Genomic DNA, 24,629 nt, shown 5'->3' with positions numbered 1-24,629 from the left:
TTTAATCGGTTGTATTATTGTCCATATTGTCTAGGCAGAGGTAGATGAATTTGGGTCTGTATTTCTGGAGACAGTAAGTACAGATCTATTTTTTACATTGGAATAGATTTTTTTGATGGTCATCATCAAAAAACTCTGCAAATAATAAATGTCAGAGAGGGTGTGGAGAAAAGGAAATCCTTGTACACTGTTGGTGGAAATGTAAACTGGTACAGCCACTATGGAGAAGAGTATGAAGGAAAAAATAAATATTATGATCTTGGTCCACTCATGAGCTTTTGTTTGCTTTGGCCAGTTTTTGTAAATATCTGAATTTTTCTCAAGGCAGTCTTCATGTCCTTGTTCCGGAGACTGTAGATCAGTGGGTTTACAAGTGGAGTCACTGATGAGTACAGCAAGGTTACAATCTTCTGTATCCCAGCTGGATTTCCAGAGGTTGGGCTGATGTACATCATCATGATGGTTCCATAGAATAGAGATACCACAGCCAGGTGGGAACCACAGGTGGAGAAAGCCTTACGTCTGCCAGCAGCTGAAGGGACACGCAACACTGCTCTGAGAACCAGGGTGTAGGACCAAAGGATAAAGAAGAAGGTGATAAAAATAATAAGAGAGCTCAATATAGAACAGGAAAGCTCAATTCCAGGGGCAGGGACGCAAGATAGAGCCAGTAAAGGACCAGGATCACAGACAAAATGGTCAATGATATTGGGGCCACAAAAGGGAAGTTGTGTGATGAAATAGATAGGGACTGGATAGCAGAGGAAGGCTGTTACCCAGCAGAGGCCCACCAAGTTCATGCAGAGACGGCTGCTCATGATGGTAGGATAGTGGAGAGGTCGGCAGATGGCCAAGTATCGATCAAAAGCCATGAGGGGCAGTAAGAAGGTCTCGGTGGTGCCCATGGAGAAGAAGAAGTAGAACTGGAGGAAGCAGGCAGTGAAAGAGATGGTTTTGGTCTCAGACAGAAAGTTCCTTAACATATTGGGAACAGTGGTGTTGATGTAACACATCTCCAGGAACGAGAAGTTGGCCAACAGAGTGTACATGGGAGTGTGGAGTCTGTGATCCAGCTTCACTGCAAAGACAATGGCCCCATTTCCCATCAGTGTCAGGATGTAGGACACAGAGAAGAGCACAAAGAGGAGGACTTGAACCTCTCTAGAGCAGGGAAAACTCAGGAGTATGAATTCAGTCACCGTGTTGACTCCTGACACATTCATGGCTTCCTAAGAGGTGGAGAGGAAAAAATGACAGTGACAAAGATGACCTTACTCTCTAATCTTCAGGAATATTTCCTTTTAGAAATCTGTAAGTCCCTCAGATTCTATTACTGTATTAAGTAAATAATGTAAACACACTGCTGAAGACTGTCAAACTTTGAGAATGCTAGATATGATAAGTCTTTGAATTTTGGACTTTCACATTTCTCTTCCAAGTATTTTGTTATACCCAGCAAAACTCCAAAAAAGCAGTTTGGAGAAGATAAATGACAATACTTGCAAATGTAAATAGGTATTTTATATTTGTATCTATAGAATAAGATATGTAGACCCTTAATATTAGACATAGAATTTCAATTCTGTGTTTATTTGGAATTAGAGTCATAATACTAGGCATCACAAGAGGAGGAGAAACGTAATAAATAACACAATGACATTCTGTTCATGTCACTTTTATTCTGGATCAATGTTAGGCTTATAAATGTCAGCCTTCTAAGGTGTTCTGATAACCCAGACAAGAAATGTCATGTGCCATCATTTCTTCAGTGTTCATCATGGTTTTTTAATTTACAAAAATATGAAAAGCCTAGACATCTACATAACAGTCCTTTTACTAGATGTTTTAATACTTTTGTAAAATCTTGGTTTAGGTTGAAACCAGAAGATCTGGTATATCACAGACTTTTGAGATTTTTGCCTGAGATGTCAGGATTCTTAGAAAACTTGCTATTCTTCTAGTTTGTGGTTAGAGGCAGAGGATCATAAATATCAGATACCCATAAGCAGAGACCTCTAGGAACTAAGGACAGTGATGGGAGTCATAAGTGCCCTCTGGACATGGATTCCTCTGATTTCTACTCTCTCCTCTTGTCCCCATCCAATTACAGATGTGGAAGGTTAGAGTTGTTTGGTAAATTGATTAATCATCTTTGTTCAAGCTTCTTTCTCTGCCTCTGAATGAAACTTAGGTTTGAAGATGGTGTGACTTCTATGGTGAGAGAAGCAAAAACAAAGCCCCTGAAATCACCTGAGATTCTGTTGCCAATCATTTGGTCTTAATTTATTAATTTATTTTCTGGATCCCCTCTGTTATTGAGGGACAGTTATCATTTGTATGAAAATGACCCAAGTGACATGATTGAGTGATGATACTTATTCAGGAAAATATAAGTGCAGAATACAAACCTAGAAACGTTCAATAACAGTATTCTAGCTAAGAATATTTATTAATGTATTCATGATAAAATGTAATACTTTTCAGATCACATAATGTTACAGCTTTAAGGATGATCTTGATGATTGCAACTAGTGACAAAAGATAAGAGGAAAAAATTTTCGTATCACACGTCACTGCAAGTTTCCTCTTCAGTCTGTGAATAGATCATATATGGCAGAGCAAATCTGTGAATAATTCTTCTGTAGGAGAAACTGAGAGTTACCCAGAAGCCAAAGTAACCACTAGGAAAGAGAAAACAGCAAGAAATATTTGGTACTGGTGTGTATGGGGATTCCTTTGACTTTGTAAACCATACGGGAGTGAACTCACGGATTTGGACTGTTCAGTCATCACCTTGCTCTTCCTGCTTGCACAGGCAGTGGGCCATCATTTTCTCTGTGGCAGAGCCAAACACAGCTACAGATAGGGAAGGCTTAAGTTTTTTTTTTTTTCTGCCCTGTTCCTCATAGCTGCTTTGTCAGTTATTTCCAGATGTCACTTTGCTAACATTTTTGTTCCCCCAAACACCTGTTTTTGACTGGGTACATCTAACTCCTGGTTAATAAGAACAGAATTTATACACATCAAAGCTCTTTCCTTGTTCTTATCTCCCTCATTTCTCTGATTCCCAGACTTTTTAGCTGCAGGGATGAATCTGCTTAAATTAATTTATAAACCTGAGATTCTATTATTTTCATGCCACACAAAAGAAGGCAGAGCTAAAATGAACATCTAAGACTTGTCTTATATTACCTCTTCTGAACCCATCTTCTTGTAGAACTCAAGGGTCTGACTTATCGTCTGTTTTTGCTGCAGCAAAAGGCATGTAAGATGGAGGGCATGACTTATTTGGCAGCCAACAGCCCAGATAGCTGGTTAATCTTTCTGGACACTGATACTGGTTTGGAAAGAAACTGGCATATTTGCTGAAAAACAGACTTATCTGAAACCTATGCTTTATTTCTCCTAAGGGATATAGTCTCCTATGAATTAAAAAACTGAGTATTTATGAGGGAAGATTATTAATTGTATCCCGAATGTTCCCTTCCATTGGGAGTCCTTTGTTGGCCTTTGGGACCCTGTTTCTCCAATAGTGGATGATCATCTCATGTTACTTTTAGAGCAGATGTTTATTTTGCCCTTTGGTCTGATTACCTTCATGAAGGTGCAAACACTCAGCATCATCAGTTTAGCTAAAGTATGACATTTTTGTTTATCTTTTATTCCTTTACATTCAATTTTATTCATTTTTTGAGTCTGTCTGCAAGTTTTGAACTCTCTTATGTGTTAATATCAGAGTTGCCTTATGGTAGTTCTTTCTTTTTCCTATGGGTTCACTCTGGCTTGAAATATTATTTCATTTTGTTCTTTGGTAAAAGGCTTTCTCTTCTGCGTGAAGCTCTGTGCTTCTAGCCTGATAGTAGTAAGTAAAATATCATTTCATGGTGAGCAGGGCCTAGGAAACTGTGGTACAAGTGGTGAAATGCCAAACTTCTAGAAGATTCATCTCCATCTAGTCCTTTAAACTATGTCTCTAAAAGTTGCCATGACAGTTTAAATTGTCTTGCTTCTTTTAGAGATGACCTAAACTACTGAACCCCTTTGTTTTTATTACTTGCATGTGTGTGCATATGCACATAGGTATGTATGAATTTAGATCAGATATTTACTTATTTTTTCTAATATTGGTTTGGAACAGTCTCTAATGAGATGGACTCTTGCTAACAATTTACTAATGACTACAATGTCATTTATTGACAAAAAGAGGTTTTTCTAGGGGGGTTATTAATTTACTTTGCTCATTTTCTCAGCATCATTCTGTAAAGTAGAAGTGTTTTTGTCTTTTAAATGGTAACATCACTTCTTCCATCATGAAAATTGATATCTGAGGATGCATGGTCATCAAGTTTTTCAGGATGATTTATTTATTAAAATGTTTGCAATCAGGGAAGAAAAATAAATAAAAGGAATCCAGATTGGAAAAAAAAGAGTAAAACTCTCACTGTTTGCAGATGACATTATCCTCTACATAAAAAACCCTAAAGACTCCACCAGAAAATTACTAGAGCTAATCAATGAATATAGTAAAGTTGCAGGATATAAAATTAACACACAGAAATCCCTTGCATTCCTATACACTAACAATGAAAAAACAGAAAGAGAAATTAAGAAAACAATTCCATTCACCATTGCAACAAAAAGAATAAAATACTTAGGAATGAATCTACCTAAAGAAACAAAAGACCTACATATAGAAAACTTAAAACACTGATGAAATAAATCAAAGATGACACAAATAGATGGAGAAATACAGCATTTTCATGCATTGGAAGAATCAGTATAGTGAAAATGAATATAATACCCAAAGCAATCTATAGATTCAATGCAATCCCTATCAGGCTACCAACGGTATTTTTCACAGAACTAGAACAAATAATTTCACAATTTGTATGAAAATACAGAAAACCTTGAATAGCCAAAGCAATCTTGAGAAAGAAGAATGGAAATGGAGGAATCAACCTGCCTGACTGGAGACTATAGTACAAAGCTATAGTCACTAAGACAGTATGGTACTGGCACAAAGATAGAAATACAGATCAATGAAACAAAATAGAAAGCCCAGAGATAAATCCAAGCACCTATGAACAGCTTATGTTCGACAAGGAGGCAAGAGTATACAGTGGAGAAAAGACAATCTCTTTAACAAGTGTTGCCGGGAAAACTGATCAACCACTTGAAAAAGAATGAAACTAGAACACTTTCTAACACCATACACAAAAATAAACTGTAAATGGATTAGAGATCTAAACGTAAGACCAGAAACTATAAAACTCCTAGAGGAAAACATAAGCAAAACACACTCTGACAAAAATCACAGCAGGATCCTCTATGATCCACTTCCCAGAGTAATGGAAATAAAAGCAAAAATAAACAAATGACATCTAATTAAACTTAAAAGCTTTTGCACAATGCAGGAAACTATAAGCAAAGAGAAATAATAGCCTTCATAATGGGAGAAAATAATAGCAAATGAAGCAGCTGACAATTAATCTCAAAAATATACAAGCAACTCCTACAGCTCAATTCCAGAAAAATAAACAACCCAATCAAAAAATGGGACAAAGAACAAAACAGACATTTCTCCAAAGAAGATATACACTTGGCTAACAAACACATGAAAAGATGCTCAATATCACTCTTTATCAGAGAAATGCAAATCAAAACCACATGAGGTACCATCTCATGCTGGTCAGAATGGCTACAATCCAAAAGTCTACAAGCAATAAATACTGGAGAGGGTGAGGAGGAAAAGGAACACTCTTATACTGTTGGTGGGAATGCAAACTAGTACAGCCACTGTGGAGCACAGAGTGGAGATTCCTTAAAAAACTGGAAATAGAACTGCCATAAGACCCAGCAATCCCACTTCTGGGCATACACACTGAGGAAACCCGAATTGAAAGAGACTCATGTGCCCTAATGTTCATTGTAGCACTGTTTACAATAGCTAGGACATGGAAGCAACCTAGATGTTCATTGGCAGACGAATGGCTAAGAAAGCTGTGGTACATATACACAATGGAATATTACTCAGCTATTGAAAAGAATGCATTTGAATCAGTTCTAATGAGGTGGATGAAACTGGAGCCTATTATACAGACTGAAGTAAGCCAGAAAGAAAAACACCAATACAGTATATTAATTCATATATATGGAATTTAGAAAGATGGTAATGATGACTGTATATGTGAGACAGCAAAAGTGACACAGATGTAAAGAACAGACTGTTGGACTCTGTGGGAGAAGGTGAGGGTGGGATGATTTGAGAGAATAGCATTGAAACATGTATATTATCATATGTGAAATAGATCACCATTCCAGGTTCGATGCATGAGACAGGGTGCTCAGGGCTGGTGCACTGGGATGACCCCGAGGGATGGGGTCAGGAGGGAGGTGGGAGGGGGTTCAGTACGGGGAACACATGTACACCCATGGCTGATTCATGTGAATGCATGGCAAAAACCACCATAATATTGTAAAGTAATTAACATCCAATTAAAATAAATTAATTAATTTTAAATGTTTGGTGTTTGAGGGCACAAAGAATTTTTTGACACTAATTTCTGACAAAATTATGATTAGGAACAAAGAATTTATTTAACTGTCAAAAGATGAAATGTGGTGTTTCTGATATTTGAACTGAAATTAAACTACAGAATTTAATCAGAGTGAATTGAGGAACACTTTTGAGCTTTAATATATCTATATCTCTAAATATATTGTAAAGTTCTCCCTCCTGTACAATCATGATCTGACCACTAAACAAACCAAGCAGACTTAGTAACTACACATAACAGGTGATAGAGATTTCACAGAATTAGAAAAGTCTAATAATAAATAGCAGAAACATGAACAACAAAACCCATAACTGCAACAAAACTTGGAGAAGTGGGGGGAATTTGATGTTCAGAGTTTTCACTTTATATTATTTAAAACATTCCATTTTAAATAAAAAAGAGAGACACATGTAAGAAATACAGAGAAATCATATGGCCCATATACAGGAAAAAACAGCAGTCCAAATGTGAGGCTTACTAGGTAAATAATTTAAATGAGCTTTTATAAACAAGCTCAAAGAATTAAAAAAACTCATCTTAAGAATTAAAGAAAATTATGAGAATTATGTCTCAAAATAGAAAACATCAAGAAGGATATGTGAACCATAAAAAATATCAGATGGAAACTCTGTTGAAAAGTACAGTAACTGAAATAAAAATTCAGTACAGGGGTTCAACTCCTATATTTGAATCAGTAGAAGCAAGATTCAGCAAACTTGAAAAAGGGTTAATTGGAGATAATCCAATCTGAAGAATAGAAGCCAAAGAAATGAATAAAAATGATCAGTTTAAGAAAGCTGTAGGACAACATCAAGCATACCAACATATAATGGGAATCCAAGAAGTAGAAAAGAGATAAAAAGATGGTGAAAGAATCTTTGAAGAAATAATGGGTAAATGCATGAGAGAGTTAATTCTTAGGTAGGTTGATAAAGAGTCCAGGACCCTCAAGAAGGAAGGGGTCTAAGGACCTGGAGGAGGAGAATGGGGTCTGGGGCTCTCAAGGAGGAGAAAGGTGAAAACCTTTTTTTCTATATTCTTTCTTTTAGTCACATAAAATGATTTTTCTTTAGTTTCATTCAGTTCAGTCTCTCAGTCGTGTCTGACTCTTTGCAACCCCATGAAGTGAAGCACGCCAGGCCTCCCTGTCCATGACTAAATCCCAGAGTCCCCCCAAACCCATGTCCATTGAGTAGATGATGCCATCCAACCATCTCATCCTTGGTTGTCCCCTTCTCCTCCTGCCCTCAATCTTTCCCAGCATCAGGGGCTTTTCCAATGAGTCAGGTCTTCGCATCAGGTGGCCAAAGTATTGGAGCTTTAGCTTCAACATCAGTCCTTCCAATGAACGCCCAGGGCTGATCTGCTTTAGCATGGACTGGTTGGATCACCTTGAAGTCCAAGGGACTCTCAAGAGTCTTCTCCAACACCATAGTTCAAAAGCATCAGTTCTTCTGTGCTCAGCTTTCTTTATAGTCTGACTCTCACATCCATACATGACCTCTGGAAAAACCATAACCTTGATTAGATGGACATTTGTTGAGAGTAATGTCTCTGCTTTTTAATAAGCTGGCTAGGTCGGTCATAACTTTTCTTCCAAGGATTAAGCATCTTCTAATTTCATGGCTGCAATCACTATCTGCAGTGATTTTGCAGCCCAGAAAAATACTCAGCCACCGTTTCCACTGTTTCCGCATCTATTTGCCATGATATGCAGATGACACCATCATTATGGCAGAAACGAAGAGGAACTAAAAAGCCTCTTGGTGAAAGTGAAAGAGGAGAGTGAAAAAGTTGGCTTAAAGCTCAACATTCAGAAAACGAAGATCATGGCATCCAGTCCCATCACTTCATGGGAAATAGATGGGGAAACAGAGGAAACGGCATCAGACTTTATATTTATGGGCTCCAAAATCACTGCAGATGGTGATTGCAGCCATGAAATTAAAAGACACTTACTCCTTGGAAGGAAAGTTATGACCAACCTAGATAGCATATTCAAAAGCAGAGACATTACTTTGCCAACAAAGGTCCGTCTAGTCAAGGCTATGGTTTTTTCTGTGGTCATGTATGGATGTGAGAGTTGGACTGTGAAGAAAGCTGAGTGCCGAAGAATTGATCCTTTTGAACTGTGGTGTTGGAGAAGACTCTTGAGAGTCCCTTGGACTGCAAGGAGGTCCAACCAGTCCATCCTAAAGGAGACCAGTCCTGGGTGTTCATTGGAAGGACTGATGCTGAGGCTGAAACTCAAATACTTTGGCCACAGCATGCTAAGAGTTGACTCATTGGAAAAGACCCTGATGCTGGGAGGGACTGGGGGCAGGAGGAAAAGGGGACGACAGAGGATGAGATGGCTGGATGGCATCACCGAGTCGATGCACATGAGTTTGGGTGAACTCTGGGAGTTGGTGATGGACAGGGAGGCCTGGCGTGCTGCGATTCATGGGGTTGCAAAGAGTCGGACACAACTGAGCGACTGAACTAAACTGAACTGAACTGATGGGACAGGATGCCATGATTTTAGTTTTCTGAGTGTTGAGTTAAGCCAACTTTTTCACTCTCCTCTTTCACCATTATCAAGAGTCTCTTTAGTTCCTCTTCACTTTCTGCCATAAGGGTGGTGTCATCTGCATATCTGACGTTTTTGATATTTCTCCTGGCAATCTTGATTCCAGCTTGTGCTTCTTCCAGCCCAGTGTTTCTCATGATGTACTCTGCATAGAAGTTAAATAAGCAGGGTGACAATATACAGCCTTGATGTACTCCTTTTTCTATTTGGAACCAGTCTGTTCCATGTCCAGTTCTAACTTGCCAGAAGCCAGCGTGAGGAATCCCACCCATGACAAGGTCATGCGGCAGAGATTTGATGGGCAAGGCGAGTCAAATCTCAGGATGTCCCCCTGGTATTTCCCAGGCATGTACCCCAAAAACCAAAGATCTGCCGGTCTTTGTACTCTGCTTTTTCACTTTTCTGACACTCTCTGGAAAAAGTCAAATCAGGGCTTTAGTCTTCTGCATTTGAAAGGGATGTTTCCGATAAATCCCTCTGATAGCTCTCTAGCTTGCCTAACATGTTCCCCTGGACCTCTTACAGCTTGTGAATTGCTTACAACCCCCCAACTGCGAGAGGCACAAAGCTTAAAAGCATCTTAAGGATACAGAGCCTTTTCTAAAGAGCTAAAAATCATATTGGTGACAGGTTTTCTCTGTTGACTCAATGATTGCTGCCAGGCCTCCATATTGTTTATCTTTTAGGCACCTGGGAGGATGTTAATCAATGTAAATGGGATATGGAAGAAGATATATAGTAGTTTTGATGTTAGCAACACTAGACTTTTGAGTTAATTATTTTTCTTTTGTTATAAATCACTGTACTCCTTTTACTTGTTATAAATTGCTGTATCTTTGCTGTGTAATAATGTAACTTTATTTAGTGTTTTTCTGAGAGTGGCACCAGACTTTGGGAAGATCAATACAAATAAGCCTTCTGGTTGACAAACCTTATCAGAAAAGGACTGTAAAATGTTAATTGGCCCTTTTGGCTGGAAGATGATGTAAATTACCTAAGATTTGTGTATACAACTAGGTATGCAGAGAGAAAAGCCTGGTTTTGATAAGAATCTAGGCTGCTAACGCTGAATAACTTTGTGTTACCCATTGATCTCCATGTATTATCAAAAGTATAAAAAGCCTTCTGAACAAAAAAGATGGACCAGTTTCTCGGACTAGTCTCTCAGCCTAGTTTCTTGGGAATCTGGCTCCCCTCGTGTCTCTCTCTCTTTTTCTCCCTCTCCCTCTGTCTCCTCTTTACTCTAATTTCAGGCTGAATTCCCATCTGGAGCAGGGCGGCTCACCACGTCTACTTACTTGTCCTGGTTTCTAAGATCCGCGCGAAAGGGAGTCCAAGGCGGGACACCCTTCGATATTCAAGTGGGCGCCGGTGGCCCAACGTAGATGGTGCAAATCTCTTGTCCTGAGATTTTATTGGTCTTCCCCGTAAGCCAAGTTATTCAGCCTCCTTTCTTCACTTAATTTTCCTACTACACTATTTCTTCTTAATCTCTTTTATATTTTTATATCAATAAGTTTTTCCCTCGCCTATCCGTCTCCTCTTCAATCACCCTGGTTCCACCACGGCTGGACCCCGGCACTAACTGTTGCTTCCTGACCTGCATACAGGTTTCTCAAGAGGTAAGTCAGGTGATCTGCTATTCCCATCTCTTTCAGAATGTTCTACAGTTTATTGTGATCCACACAGTCAAAGGCTTTGGCATAGTCAATAAAGCAGAAATAGATGTTTTTCTGGAACTCTCTTGCTTTGTCCATGATCCAGTGGATGCTGGCAATTGATCTCTGGTTCCTCTGCCTTTTCTAAAACCAGCTTGAACATCAAGAAGTTCATGGTTCATGTATTGCTGAAGCCTGGCTTGGAGAATTTTGAGCATTACATTACTAGCGTGTGAGATGAGTGTAAATGTGCGGTAGTTAAGAGCATTCTTTGGCATTGCCTTTCTTTGGGATTGGAATGAAAACTGACATTTTCCAGTCCTGTGGCCACTGCTGAGGTTTCTAAATTTGCTGGCATATTGAGTGCAGCACTTTCACAGCATCATCTTTCAAGATTTGAAAGAACTCAACTGGAATTCCATCACCTCCACTAGCTTTGTTCATAGGGATGTTTTCTAAGGTCCACTTGACTTCACATTCCAGGATGTTTGGCTCTAGGTGAGTGATCACACCATCATGATTATCTTGGTTGTGAAGATCTTTTTTGTACAGTTCTTCTGTGTATTCTTGCCACCTCTTCTTAATATCTTCTGCTTCTGTTAGGTCCATACCATTTCTGTCCTTTATCGAGCCCATCTTTGCATGAAATGTTCCCTTGGTAACTCTAATTTTCTTGAAGCGATCTCTAGTCTTTCCCATTCTGTTGTTTTCCTCTATTTCTTTGCATTGATCACTGAGGAAGGTTTTCTTATCTCTCCTTGCTCTTCTTTGAAACTCTGCATTCAGATGCTTATATCTTTCCTTTTCTCCGTTGGTTTTCACTTCTCTTCTTTTCACAGCTATTGGTAAGGCCTCCCCAGGGAGCCATTTTGCTTTTTTGCATTTCTTTTCCACGGGGATGGTCTTGATCCCTGTCTCCTCTACAATGTCACGAATCTCCACCCATAGTTCATCAGGCACTCTTTCTATCAGATCTAGTACCTTAAAACTATTTCTCACTTCCACTGTAAAATCATAAGGGATTTGATTTATGTCATACCTGAATGGTTTAGTGATTTTCCCTACTTTCTTCAATTTAAGTCTGAATTTGGCAATAAGGAGTTCATGATCTGAGCCACAGTCAGCTCCAGGTCTTGTTTTTTTTTTTTTCTGACTGTATAGAGCTTCTCCATCTTTGGCTGCAAAGAATATAATCAATTTCGGTGTTGACCATCTGATGATGTCCATGTATAGAGTCTTCTCTTGTGTTGTTGGAAGAGGGTGTTTGCTATGACCAGTGCATTTTCTTGGCAAAACTCTATTAGCCTTTGCCCTGCTTCATTCCATATTCCAAGGCCAAATTTGCCTGTTACTCCAGGTGTTTCTTGACTTCCTACTTCTGCATTACTGTCCCCTATAATGAAAAGTAGATATTTTTTTGGGTTGTTAGTTCTAAAAGGTCTTGTAGGTCTTCATAGAACCATTCAACTTCAGCTTCTTCAGTGTTACTGGTTGGGGCATAGACTTGGATTACAGTAATATTGAATGGTTTGCCTTGGAAATGAACAGAGATCATTCTGTCGTTTTTGAGATTGCATCCAAGTACTGCATTTCGGACTCTTGTTGACTATGACGGCTACTCCATTTCTTCTAAGAGGTTCCTGCCCACAGTAGTAGATATAATGGTCATCTGAGTTAAATTCACCCATTCCAGCCCATTTTAGTTTGCTGAATCCTAGAATATCGACGTTCACTCTTGCCATCTCCTGTTTGACCACTTCCATTTGCCTTGATTCATGGACCTAACATTCTTGGTTTCTAGGCAATGTTTCTCTTTACAGCATTGAATCTTGCTTCTATCACCAGTCCCATCCACAACTGAGTGTTGTTTTTACTTTGGCTCCATCCCTTCATTCTTTCTGGAGTTATTTCTCCACCGATCTCCAGTAGAATATTGGGCACCTACCGACCTGGGGAGTTCATCTTTCATTGTCCTATCTTTTTGCCTTTTCATACTGTTCATGGGGTTCTCAAGGCAAGAATACTGAAGTGGTTCGCCATTCCCTTCTCCAGTGGAACCCATGATCTGTCTGTCTTGTGTGGCCCCACACAGCATGGCTTAGTTTCATTCAGTTAGACAAGGCTGTGGTCCATGTGATCAGATTGGCTAGTTGTCTGTGAATGTGGCTTTTTCAACACCTCAGTTCAAAAGCATCAATTCTTCAGTGCTCAGCTTTCTTCAAAGTCCAACTCTCACATCCATACATGACCACAGAAAAAAACCATAGCCTTGACTAGACAAACCTTGGTTGGCAAGGTAATATCTCTGCTTTTGAATATGCTATCTAGGTTGGTCATAAGTTTCCTTCCAAGGAGTAAGCGTCTTTTAAGTTCATGGCTGCAGTCACCATCTGCAGTGATTTTGGAGCCCCCCAAAATAAAATCTGACACTGTTTCCACTGTTTCCCCACCTATTCCCATGAAGTGATGGGACCAGATGCCACGATCTTCGTTTTCTGAATGTTGAGCTTTAAGCCAACCTTTTCACTCTACTCTTTCACTTTCATCAAGAGGCTTTTTAGTTCCTCTTCACTTTCTGCCATAAAGGTGGTGTCATCTGCGTATCTGAGGTTATTGATATTTCTCCCAGCAATCTTGATTCCACCTTGTGTTTCTTCCAGTCCTGCATTTCTCATGATGTACTCTGCATAGAAGTTAAATAAGCAGGGTGACAATATATAGCCTTGACGTACTCTTTTTCCATACTCCTTGGGCTCCTCTAGTGGTATCTAATTTTTTAAATCAGCATTTTCCCAGTGACATATGATGTAGAATATCTTTTCATATACTAAATTTCCATTTGTATATCTTCTTTGGAGAGGTGTCTATTAAGGTTTTTTCCCCATTTAAAAAATCAAACTGTTTTCTTATTTCTGAGTTTTAAGAGTTCTTTGAATAGATTCAGGTATTTATCAGATGTGTATTTTGCAAATTTTTCTCCCAGTCTGTGGCCTGTATTCTAATTCTTTTGATATTGTCTTTGTAGAGCAAAAGTTTTCAGTTTTAATGAAGATAATCAATTATTTCCATCATGTCTTTTGTATTGTATTTTTTTCAGTACAAAATCAATGGGATTGCTTCTAATATTTTACCACTTATAATCTTTCTAAATTTCTGGTATGGCCACAAAAATATGATAAAACTTTATTTCTGGCTTGTTTAAAACTCAAATCAGATATTCCTGATCAGTGAGCAGCTCTACTTCAAGCAGCAATTTATAAACCAGGCATCTTCCATTTGGCTGTCATCTTTCAAGGTTATCATATATGTTTGCATCAAACTATATATGTTGACAGAAGGGGAAAGAGAAAATGAAGGATCATGCATGGGAGGTTTTATAAGTAGTAATAGAAATGGTATATATTATTTCCACTCACATCACTGGCCAGAATTCACCTACCTACTTGCAAGAGGGCCTTATAAAAGGGTAACTGTGAGATAGAGCCCAGCTGTGGTTACAAGAAACAAGAAAAAAGAGGTGTGGCAAAGAGAGAGCCAGTCTTTGTCACATCTGCCATATATCAAGATTTCTTATACAGATACAATCATCAAAACTGTAGTGGCACAGGGATAAATGAATAGATCAATAGAACAGAGAGCAGAACCCAGAAACTGACCTACAAGTGTGTAAGAAGTCTGTATATGAGAGTGGTCACTTCACAAACCAGTGAGGAAATGGGGAACCATGTAGCATAGGGTGCTTGAACAAGTGGCCATCTATATGGAAGCCAAAAGAAAATAATATATAAATATTAATAAATATATTGTTGTTCAGTTGCTAAGTCCTGTCCAACTCTTTGCAACCCCATGAACTGCAGCACCCAGGCTTCGCTATCCTTCACTGTCTCCCAGAGTTTGCTCAAACTCATGTCTATTGGATCAGTGACACCATCTAACCATCTCACCCTCTGTCTTCCCCTTCTCCTACTGCCCTCAATCTTTCCCAGCATCAGGGTGTTTTCCAATGAGTCAGCTTTTCATATGAGGTGGCCAAAGTACTGCAGCTTCAGCTTCAGCATCAGTCTTTACCAGTGAATATTCAGGGTTGATGTAAGGCCATATGTAAAAATCTAGGTGACCTGAAGGGTAAATGTAAAAAAGCAAACTAAAATAACTGTTAAGTCTTAGAGAATATCTAATGGTGTTGTTTAGGAAAGATTTCTTAAACGTGCGAGAGAGAGAGGAGAAGAACCCACCATGAAGGAAGAGAGGGATTAATTCGTCTTTTCTGCTCCATTGTTTTGCCTGTTCCTGTGCCAAAACCACCATATACAAAGACATCCTAAATTTAAAGTATTTAAAAACCACAAAGTGGGAGAAAACATTTTCAAAATTAAAAAGCTATAGAGGATTAATATTCAGGTTACATAAAATAACTTCTTCACTTCAGTAAGATAAAAAGAAACAACCAAAAGGAAAGTAGACAAAGGACACGGACAGCTAATATACGAAGGAGAAAATGGAATTCCCCATAAAAAAGAAAGAGATGCTCAACTTTATTAATAATTGGGGAAATACACCAAAAAGATCATTAAGACACCATATCACGTCCATCAAATGGGCAAACATTTAAAAGTCTGGTAGTATCAAGTATATATTAATAAAGATGTGGGGGAAAGACTTGCACACTGCTGGTGGGAGGGCAAATTAATGCAATGACTTTGGAGAGTAAATTGAGAACACAAATTGACAATCTACATACTTCAGGACCCAGCAATGCCACTCCCTGGTGTATTAAGCAGAGACATTTTGCTCTTATACACAAAGGGATATTCACAAGGATGCTCGTTGCATAAGAAATATGCACTGTACCTATGTATCATTGTAAGTCTACCAGTGGAGGAAATAAATTACGGTGTTTCCATACAACAGGTTACTCTTCCTCAGGTGAAATGAACAGACCTGGGGTACATGTATCAACATGAACAAATCTCAGAACATAATGTTGAATGAAAACAAGTTGAGAATGCTTCCATTTATGTAAATATGTACATAATGGTATGTGACAACTTATTTAAATATTAAAAATATATAACACTGTATTTTAATGGATACCTCTATAGTAAAAAGTATAAAAATGTGACTGGCAGGATACACACCAATTTATAATAATAGTTATCTATAGGTTAGTAGTAGTGAAGAAAGTAATGAAAATGGATCAAGAGGAGGGCAAAATCAGATAGAAGTAATACTATGAGAAAATCTTTTTTTAATTAATTAATTAATTTTGGCTGTTCTGGGTCTTCCTTGCAGCATGTGAACTTTCTCTAGTTGCAGCAAGTAAGGGCTACTCTCTAGTTGCAGTGTGGGGGCTTCTCATTGCTGTGGCTTCTCTTATTGTGGCGCGCAAGCTTAGTTGCCCCATGGCATGTGAAATCTTCTTGGACTAGAGATCAAACCCATGTCCCCTGCACTGGCAGGCTGATTCTTTACCACTGGATCACCAGGGAAATCCAACAGCAAAATCTTCATGATTGCTAAATATGGATGATGAGCAGAAGGTTGTCATATTATTCTATTCTTTCATATGCATGAAATATTTTATATTTTAAAATTTAATAAAATTATTGTTTAGAATCCCAGGGAAGGGGTCTAATTGGTGTCTCCTGAGTCAGCTGCCCACTTCTGGATCAATCATTTGAGTCATGGTAGAATATGGCAGCTCTTGTTATAAGCAATGTATTTAGTAGGGGGCTGGGGATGGAGGTAGTATCCTTGAGAAGAGAGGGAGCTGTACAGGCAGAACCAAAGATACCCACTGAGTATTAGTCCTAAGGGCATAAGCAGCCAAGGTATATTGGCAATTAACCAGGGTACAGATTATAACCCTGGAAGAAAAGTTATGACCAACCTAGATAGCATATTGAAAAGCAGAGACATTACTTTGCCAACAAAGGTCCATCTAGTCAAGGCTATGGTTTTTCCAGTGGTCATGTATGGATGTGAGAGTTGGACTGTGAAGAAAGCTGAGCGCCGAAGAATTGATGCTTCTGAACTGTGGTGTAGGAGAAGACTCTTGAGAGTCCCTTGGACTGCAAGGAGACCCAACCAGTCCATTCTAAAGGAGATCAGCCCTGGGTGTTCTTTGGAAGGAATGATGCTAAAGCTGAAACTCCAATACTTTGGCCAAGGCTCTGATGCTGGGAGGGATTGGGGGCAGGAGGAGAAGGGGACAACAGAGGATGAGATGGCTGGATGGCATCACTGACTTGATGGACGTGAGTTTGAGTGAACTCCTGGCGTTGGTGATGGGCAGGGAGGCCTGGCATGCTGTGATTCATGGGGTTTCAAAGAGTCGGACACAGTGAGAGACTGAACTGAACTGAACTGAACTGAGCTAATGGCTCAAGGGTATGTTTTTCTCTAAGTTCTGTACTAATGATTATATAAAAACAATGTATCTTGCTTGAGGACATGTTTCTCCTTCTTAACAGGGACCGTCTAACTAATCCTGTTATCTTATGTGGGAGTGGGTCTGGTAAGACCTTTCTACTGTGAGTTCTTTATTTTATTTTATTTTACTTATTTTTTTGCTTTTTTTCTACTGTTCGTTCTAATCTTATTAATTTAAGATGTATGTTGTGGGAGTGGATCAGGTAAAGGAATATAAGGCCTTGATAAGACTAGCTAGTTGGGTCTCCATCCTCCTACTGATGTCTATGTCGGAAGATTTCTGTGTCCTTTCTTACTGTAATAAAACTTTTGCCACACAAAAGCTTTGAGTAATCAAGCCTGGTCCCTGACCCTGAAGCTAAATCTTCTTCAAAGATCACGAATCTGTCCACTGAAAGCTATCATACACACCAATTTGATGACATTAATAAACATATCCAAGAAGCTTAATAAATAACAATTTCTCCTCCCATATCTGTTAGCATTTAATTTTTATATTTAATTTCTATGTGTGCCTGCTCAAGTACTTTTAAAAGCAAACTCCATTTATATTAATCAAAAATATTGGCTTGTAATTTTCTTTTTTTTTTTTTTTTGTAGTATTTTTATGTGGTTTTGGTGTCAGGGTAATGATGGCCTTATAGAATGAATTTGGGAATGTTAGCTCCTCCTCAATTTTTTTTTGAAATAGTTTAAAAGGATAGATATTAGTTCTTCTTTTTATGTATTGTAGAATTCCCCAGTGAATCCCTCTGGTCTTGGATTGTTGCTTGCTGGGAATTTTTTTTTTTTTTTTTAACAAATTCAGTTTAACTTGTGATCAGTCTGTTCAAATTGTCTGTTTCTTCTTCACTCAGTCTTGTCAGGCTTTGCTTCTAGAAATTTGTCCATTTCTCCTAGGTTTTATATAATTTTTAGCATATAACTGTTCATAGCATTATCTTATGATTTTTTGTTTCTCTGTGGAATTTGTTGTCATATCTCCTCCTTCATTTCTTATTTTATTTAGGGCCTCTCTTTTTCTTCTTGGTGAGCCTGGATAAAGGTTTATAAATTTTGATTATTTTTTTCAAAAAACTCAATTTTATGTTTCATTGATATTTTCTATTTTATGATCTATTTTATTTATTTCCTTTCTGATCTTTATTATTCCCATCATTCTGCTGACTTTGGGCTTAATGTTCTTCTTTTTCTAATTCTTTTAGGTGGCAGCTTAGATTGTTTACTTGATATTTTTCTTGTTTCTTGAGGAAGGCCTATATTGCTATAAACTTCCCCCTTAGAACTGGTTTTAATATAGCCCATTAATTTTGGAAAGTTGTGTTTCCATTTTCACTTGTCTTGAGGTATTTTCTGATTTCCTCTTTGATTTCAACATTATCTCATTCAATTTTTTTGTAGCATTTTGCTTAGGCTACATGTGTTTGTTCTCTTCCCATTTTTCTCCTTGTAGTTAATTTATAGTTTCATACTGTTGTGGTCAGAAGAAAAAGCTTGATAAAGTTCCTATCTTCCTATATTTATTGAAGATTATTTTGTAACCTAGTATGTGATCAATTCTAGAGAATATTCCATGTGCATTTGAAAAGAATGTGCATTTTACTGTTTTGGGATGTATTGTCCTGCTGCTGCTGCTGCTGCTGCTAAGTCGCTTCAGTCATGTCTGACTCTGTGTGACCCCATAGATGGCAGCCCACCAGGCTCCCCCGTCCCTGGGATTCTCCAGGCAAGAACGCTGGAGTGGGTTGCCATTTCCTTCTCCAATGCATGAAAGTGAAAAGTGAAAGTGAAGTTGCTCAGTCGTGTCCGACTCTTTGCAATCCCATGGACTGCAGCCTACCAGGCTCCTCCGTCCATGGAATTTTCCAGGCAAGAGTACTGGAGTGGGGTGCCATTGCCTTCTCCTGTATTGTCCTACAGACATTAATTAAGTCCAACTGGCTTATTGTGTCATTTAAGACCCCTTATTGATGTCTATTGATGTCAGTGTGGTGTTAAAGTCTCCTATACTATTATTGTACTATTGTCAATTTCTTCTTTTATGTCTGTTAGTATTTGATTTATATATTTAGACGCTATTGTACTGGGTATGTATATGTTAGCAAGTGTAATATCCTCTTCTTGTATTGATCCCTTTATCATTATACTTTTCTTTTTAACATTTTTTTAAACTTAACTTTTAAAAATTGAAGTGTAGGTGACTTATAATGTTGTGCCAGTCTCTGCTGTACAGCAAAGTGACTCAGTTTTACACAAACAGGATTTTTAAATATTCTTTTCCATTATGGTTTATCCATTATGGTTTATATTGAAGATAGTTCTCTGTGCTATACAGTAAGACCTTATTTTTTATCCATTCTATATATAATAGTTTATATTTGTTAATTCCAAGTTCTTCCCTCCCTCACCTCTTTCCTCCTTGACAAATACAAATCTATTCTCTATGTCTGTGAGTCTGTTTCTGTTTTGTTAAGTTCATTTTTGCCATATTTTAGATTCCACATATAAGTGATATCATATAGTATTTGTCTTTCTCTTTCTGAATTCTTCACTTAGTATGATAATTTCTAGCTCTATCCATGTTGTTGCAAGTGGTATATAAAGCCCTGCTTTTCTTTTGTTATAGCCTTCCTTTTAAAGGTTATTTTGTCTGATACAAGTATTGTTACTCTTGCCTTCTCTTCCTTTCTATTTATATGAAATTTTTTCTTATTCCTTCCCTTTCACTCTGTGTGTGTCTGGCCCTGAACTGAGTCTCTTATAAGCAGCATATTGAAGGGTCTTTTTTTGTTCCAATCAGCCACTCAATGTCTTTAATCAGAGTATCAAACCAAATGTAACAATGTGTAAAAAGGATCATGCACCATGGTCAAGTTGGGTTTATTCACAAAGGGTTACAGAGATGGTTCAACATATGCAAATCAATCAATGTGATAAAACACATTAACAAAAGGAAGGATAAAAATCACATGATCATTTCAAAAGACACATAAAAACATTGACAAAATTCAGCATCCACTCATGATAAAAACTCTCATCAAAGTGGCTTTATATCTCAACATAATAAAGGCCATTTATGACAAACCCACAGCTAACATAATATCCAGTGGTGAAAAGCTGAGCCTTTCTGCTAAATTCAGGAAAAGACAAGAATGCCCACTTTCATCACTTTTGTTTAATAATATTGGAAGTCCTAGCTACAGTACAAAGATAAGAAAAAGAAATAAAACAATATTGTAAAGTAATTAGCCTCCAATTAAAAATAAATAAGTTAATTAAAAAGAGAAAAGAAATAAAATGTCCAAATTGGAAAGGAAGATATAAAAATGTAACTATTTGTAGATGACATAAACTCCATAAAGAACCCTAAAGACTCTACCCAAAAACTTACAGCTGATAAATGATTTCAGTAAGGTTGCAGGATATAATACACAGAAACCTATTGAATTTCTATATACTAAAAATGAACTATCAGGAAGAGAAAGTACAAAACTATCCCATTTAAAATTGCATCAACACTCCCCCAAAACACTAGGAATGTATTTAATCAAGGAGATAAAAGGCCTATACTCTGAAAACTGTAAAACATTAGTGAAGGAAACTGAAGATAATACAAATAAATGGAAAGATATCCCATGTTTTTGGGTTGGAAGAATTGATACTGTTAAAATAGTCATACTATCCAAAGCAATCTACAGATTTAGTGCAGCTCCTATTAAAATACTCATGACATTTTTCATAGAAGTAAAACAAATAATTATAAAATTCATGTGGTGCCACAAAAGACCTTGAATTGCCAAAGCAATCTTGAGAGAAAAAAACAAACCTGGAGGTGAAAGGTTGTTGTTGAATCACGACGCCGGATTTCTTGGCCCCTGGAGGAGAAGAATTCAATCCGGGGCCAAAGACAAGGCTTGATTACTCAGAGCTTTTGTGTAATAAAGTTTTATTAAAGTATAAAGGAGATAGAGAAAGCTTCTGACATAGGCATCAGAAGGGGGCAGAAAGAGTACCCCCTGCTAGTCTTCAGCTGGATGTTATATAATCACCAGCAGTCTGTTAATGAAAGAAAAGAATGTCTCAAAACTTAGAATGGCACCAGGCCCCTCACCCATAAGCTGTATTTTGGGATAATCTTGGCACCAAATGGTTTATCTTGGGCCATAAAAGGATTAACTTGAATCTTGAAGAAGGGCAGAGCACCATACAAATAGTTTCATCTACATAGATTAGAGGAACAATATCGGAGTATAACATACTAGTTTATCAAGTAGGTTCTGAGCCCAAAAGGCAGAACCGACTTGAAGACAGAGTTTGGGGTAAATGCATAGTACATTAGCATAGCTTAAGATAAATATTTCCATAAGAAAAAGGCAATGGCTAACTTCCAGTGAAACCAGGTGTCATTATGGCAACACAAAATTTTAAGAGAAACCTCCTTTTAAATTTGTATAGAGAAGGAAAAAATATCGCTAGTTTGTTTCCTCCTGCCGCTTAAGGGAGATAAAGATGTCAGACACTTGCACGCTATTTCCTCCATTTGGAGACCCCTGGCCTTCCTGCCTGTTACCCTCTTAGAGGTATAACCCTCCCAGACTTCAGTCTATACTATAAAGCTACAGTAATCACAATGGCATTTTATTGGCAGCATAAAAATAGACGCATAGATTAATAGAACAGACCAGAAAGCCCCAAAATAAACCTGCACACCAACTGTCAATTAACCTATGACAAAGGAAGCAAGAATACACAATGGATTGGCTGTTTAACAAGTGGTGCTGGGAAAACTGGACAGCCACCAAAAAAGTGGGAGATTAGAACATTTTCTCATACAATTTGCAAAAGTAAACTAAAAAAATGGTTAAAATCTAAAAGTAAGAATGGAACCCATAAAACTCAAGGAAGAGAACATAGGCAGAATGCTGATGTAAATTGTAGCAGTATTTTCCTGGATCAATCTTTTAAGGCAGAAAAATAAAAGCAAAAATAATAAACGGGAGGAAAAAATGGTACTCTGAGGACAGGAAGGAAATATTGCTAATCTGGGTCACTCCAAAGGCCAGTACAATGCCAGAATAGTTTTTCATATTCTTTTTTTTTCTATGCATTTATTTTGTTGTTGGTTTAGTCATTAAGTCACGTCTGACTCTTGTGACACCATGGACTGTAGTCTGCTAGACTCCTCTGTCCATGGGATTCTCTAGGCAAGAATACTGGAGTGGGTTCCCATTTCCTTCTCCAGGGGATCTTTGTGACCCAGGAATCAAACCCGGGTCTCCTGCAGTGCAGGCAGATTCTTTATTGACTGAGCTATGAGGGAAGCCCCTTTTCTATGCATAATCTCTTCAAAAAAGTATGTACAAATCATTCAAAAGAGATTGCCCTATCTTGGACATAAACTTTTTTTTTTTTTTGGCAAGGCAGTTATGATTATATTTGGGTTATAACACGTCTTATTAAAGGTATAACCCTCCCATACTGCAGTATATACTACCAAGTTACAGTAATCAAAGCAGCATATTATTGGCAGAAGAATAGGTACATAGATTAGTGGAACAGAACAGAAGGCCCAGAAATAAATCCACACACCTTGGTCAATTAATCTATGACAAAGGAGGCAAGAATATACAGTGGATAAAAAAACTGGTTGTTCAGCAAGTGGTGCTGGTAAAACTGGACAGCCACCTATAAAAGACTGATTCAGTTTGATTGATTTGCACTAAAGTGGCTTTTGAAAAGAAAAGGGGTGTGTATGTGTGTGGTCTCACTCTGCGTTATCACAGAAGTTTGTTGTTGTTGTTATTTAGACACTAAGTCATGTCCAACTCTTGTGACTCCATGGACTATAGCCATGCTCCTTTGTCCATGGGATTTTCCAGGCAAAAATGGAGTGGGTTGACATTTCCTTCTCCAGGGGATCTTCTGAACCCACCACCTGGGAAGCCCGTTATAGAGTTAAGAAATTCCTAAATTTGAGGGTTCTTAACCCTCTCTGTATATTACAGTATCTTGGGGGACTTTTCAAAATACCTGTGCCTTGGTCCTAATACCCCCATTTCAGAGTCAATTAGTTGAGAACCACTGCTCGTTTGGAGGTAGATGTCAATAGAAAGTGTTGCATGTGGTTGTGATTATTGTGAGCCTTTTCAGAGATCAATGATTTTCCAACTTTAATTTGCATAGTCCCAGTTTTAGGACCCTCCTAAAACTTTCTTCAAAGCATCTTTCATTTCTTTATTCCGGAGGCTATAGATAATGGGGTTGAAAAAGGGGGTGAAAACTGAGTAGAACAAAGTTGTGAACTTCTGCATGCCCTCTGCTTGTCCTGACCCTGGACTCACATATGTCATCATGACAGAACTATAGAATAGAAACACAACAGCCAGATGTGAGGAGCAGGTGGAGAAGGCCTTCTTCCGGCCAGCCACTGAGGGTACCTGCATTACAACCCTCAGCACCAGGGTGTAGGATCCAGTAATATAGAAAAAGGTGGCAAAGATAAGGAGGGAGCTCATGGTACCACATATGAGGACAGTCCCCGGAACTGGGACACATGCTGAAGCCAGGGCCAACAGAGGACCCAGGTCACACAGAAAGTCATCAATCACATTTGGGCCACAAAATGGTAGCTGAGTAACGAGTATCACTGGGATCAGAAACCAGAGGAAACCGTACACCCAGCAAAAGATGACCAGGCGGCTACAGAACTTACTAGTCATGATGGTGGGGTAATGCAGAGGGTGGCAAATTGCCAGGAAACGGTCATAGGCCATGATGGAGAGAAATAAGCATTCTGTTGTGCCCAGTGAGAAGAAGAAGTACAACTGGAGGAGACACCGAGCAAAGGAGATGGTTTTGGTTTGGGAGAAGAAGTTGGCCAGCATATTGGGCACATCAGAGTTGACATAGCAGATCTCCAGGAAGGAGAAGTTGGCCAGCAGAACGTACATTGGGGTGCGGAGCTGGCGGTCCCAGCGCACTGCACACACGATGGCCATATTTCCAAGGAGGGTCAGGATGTAAGTTATGAAGAATATGGAAAAGAGGAAGATCTCTATTTCCCAGCGGCAAGGGAAGCCCAAGAGGATGAACTCACTCACAACGTGGGAAATATTTCTGACCTTTGACATCATCACTTCTGTCCATTCTGTAAAGATTGGAGCGGAAATTACATTTACAAAGAGAATTATGTCTCCTTGTTCCTCCTCAGGAGGTGAGCACATTTTCCTGAGCATAAGGGAGGGGACTAGACCAATAGTTTCTATTTTTGATTGGGCAGTCCAACAATACAGTTGTTGAGTGTACTCTTCTATATATGATATTCACTTTTAAACTATCAACAAACCACTGTCAATAAATATAGTAAATATTGGTAGAGATTCTGAAAAAAAGTTTTTTTAGAATTAAAATAAA

The 24,629-nt window shown here is 38.4% G+C and overlaps 2 protein-coding genes across 2 annotated transcripts; both read right to left on the bottom strand.

Moving 5' to 3' along the window:
• Positions 1–251: 251 nt before the first annotated feature.
• LOC138096834 (olfactory receptor 11H6-like) lies at positions 252–1,223 on the bottom strand. The gene has a single exon (XM_068993092.1). It carries the CDS (start codon positions 1,221–1,223, stop codon positions 252–254), a length of 972 nt encoding a protein of 323 aa, XP_068849193.1.
• Positions 1,224–20,655: 19,432 nt separating this feature from the next.
• Positions 20,656–24,346, bottom strand: LOC138073322 (olfactory receptor 11H6-like). The gene is made up of 2 exons (XM_068964970.1): positions 23,426–24,346; positions 20,656–20,673 (listed from the first exon to the last, which is right to left on the bottom strand). Exons 1-2 carry the CDS (start codon positions 24,344–24,346, stop codon positions 20,656–20,658), a joined length of 939 nt encoding a protein of 312 aa, XP_068821071.1.
• Between the last annotated feature and the right edge of the window lie 283 nt (positions 24,347–24,629).

This window comes from Capricornis sumatraensis, chromosome 2 (genome assembly GCF_032405125.1).
Source record: "Capricornis sumatraensis isolate serow.1 chromosome 2, serow.2, whole genome shotgun sequence".
In the NCBI taxonomy this organism is placed as follows: domain Eukaryota; kingdom Metazoa; phylum Chordata; class Mammalia; order Artiodactyla; family Bovidae; genus Capricornis; species Capricornis sumatraensis.
This window is presented reverse-complemented; position numbering and strand designations above follow the sequence as displayed.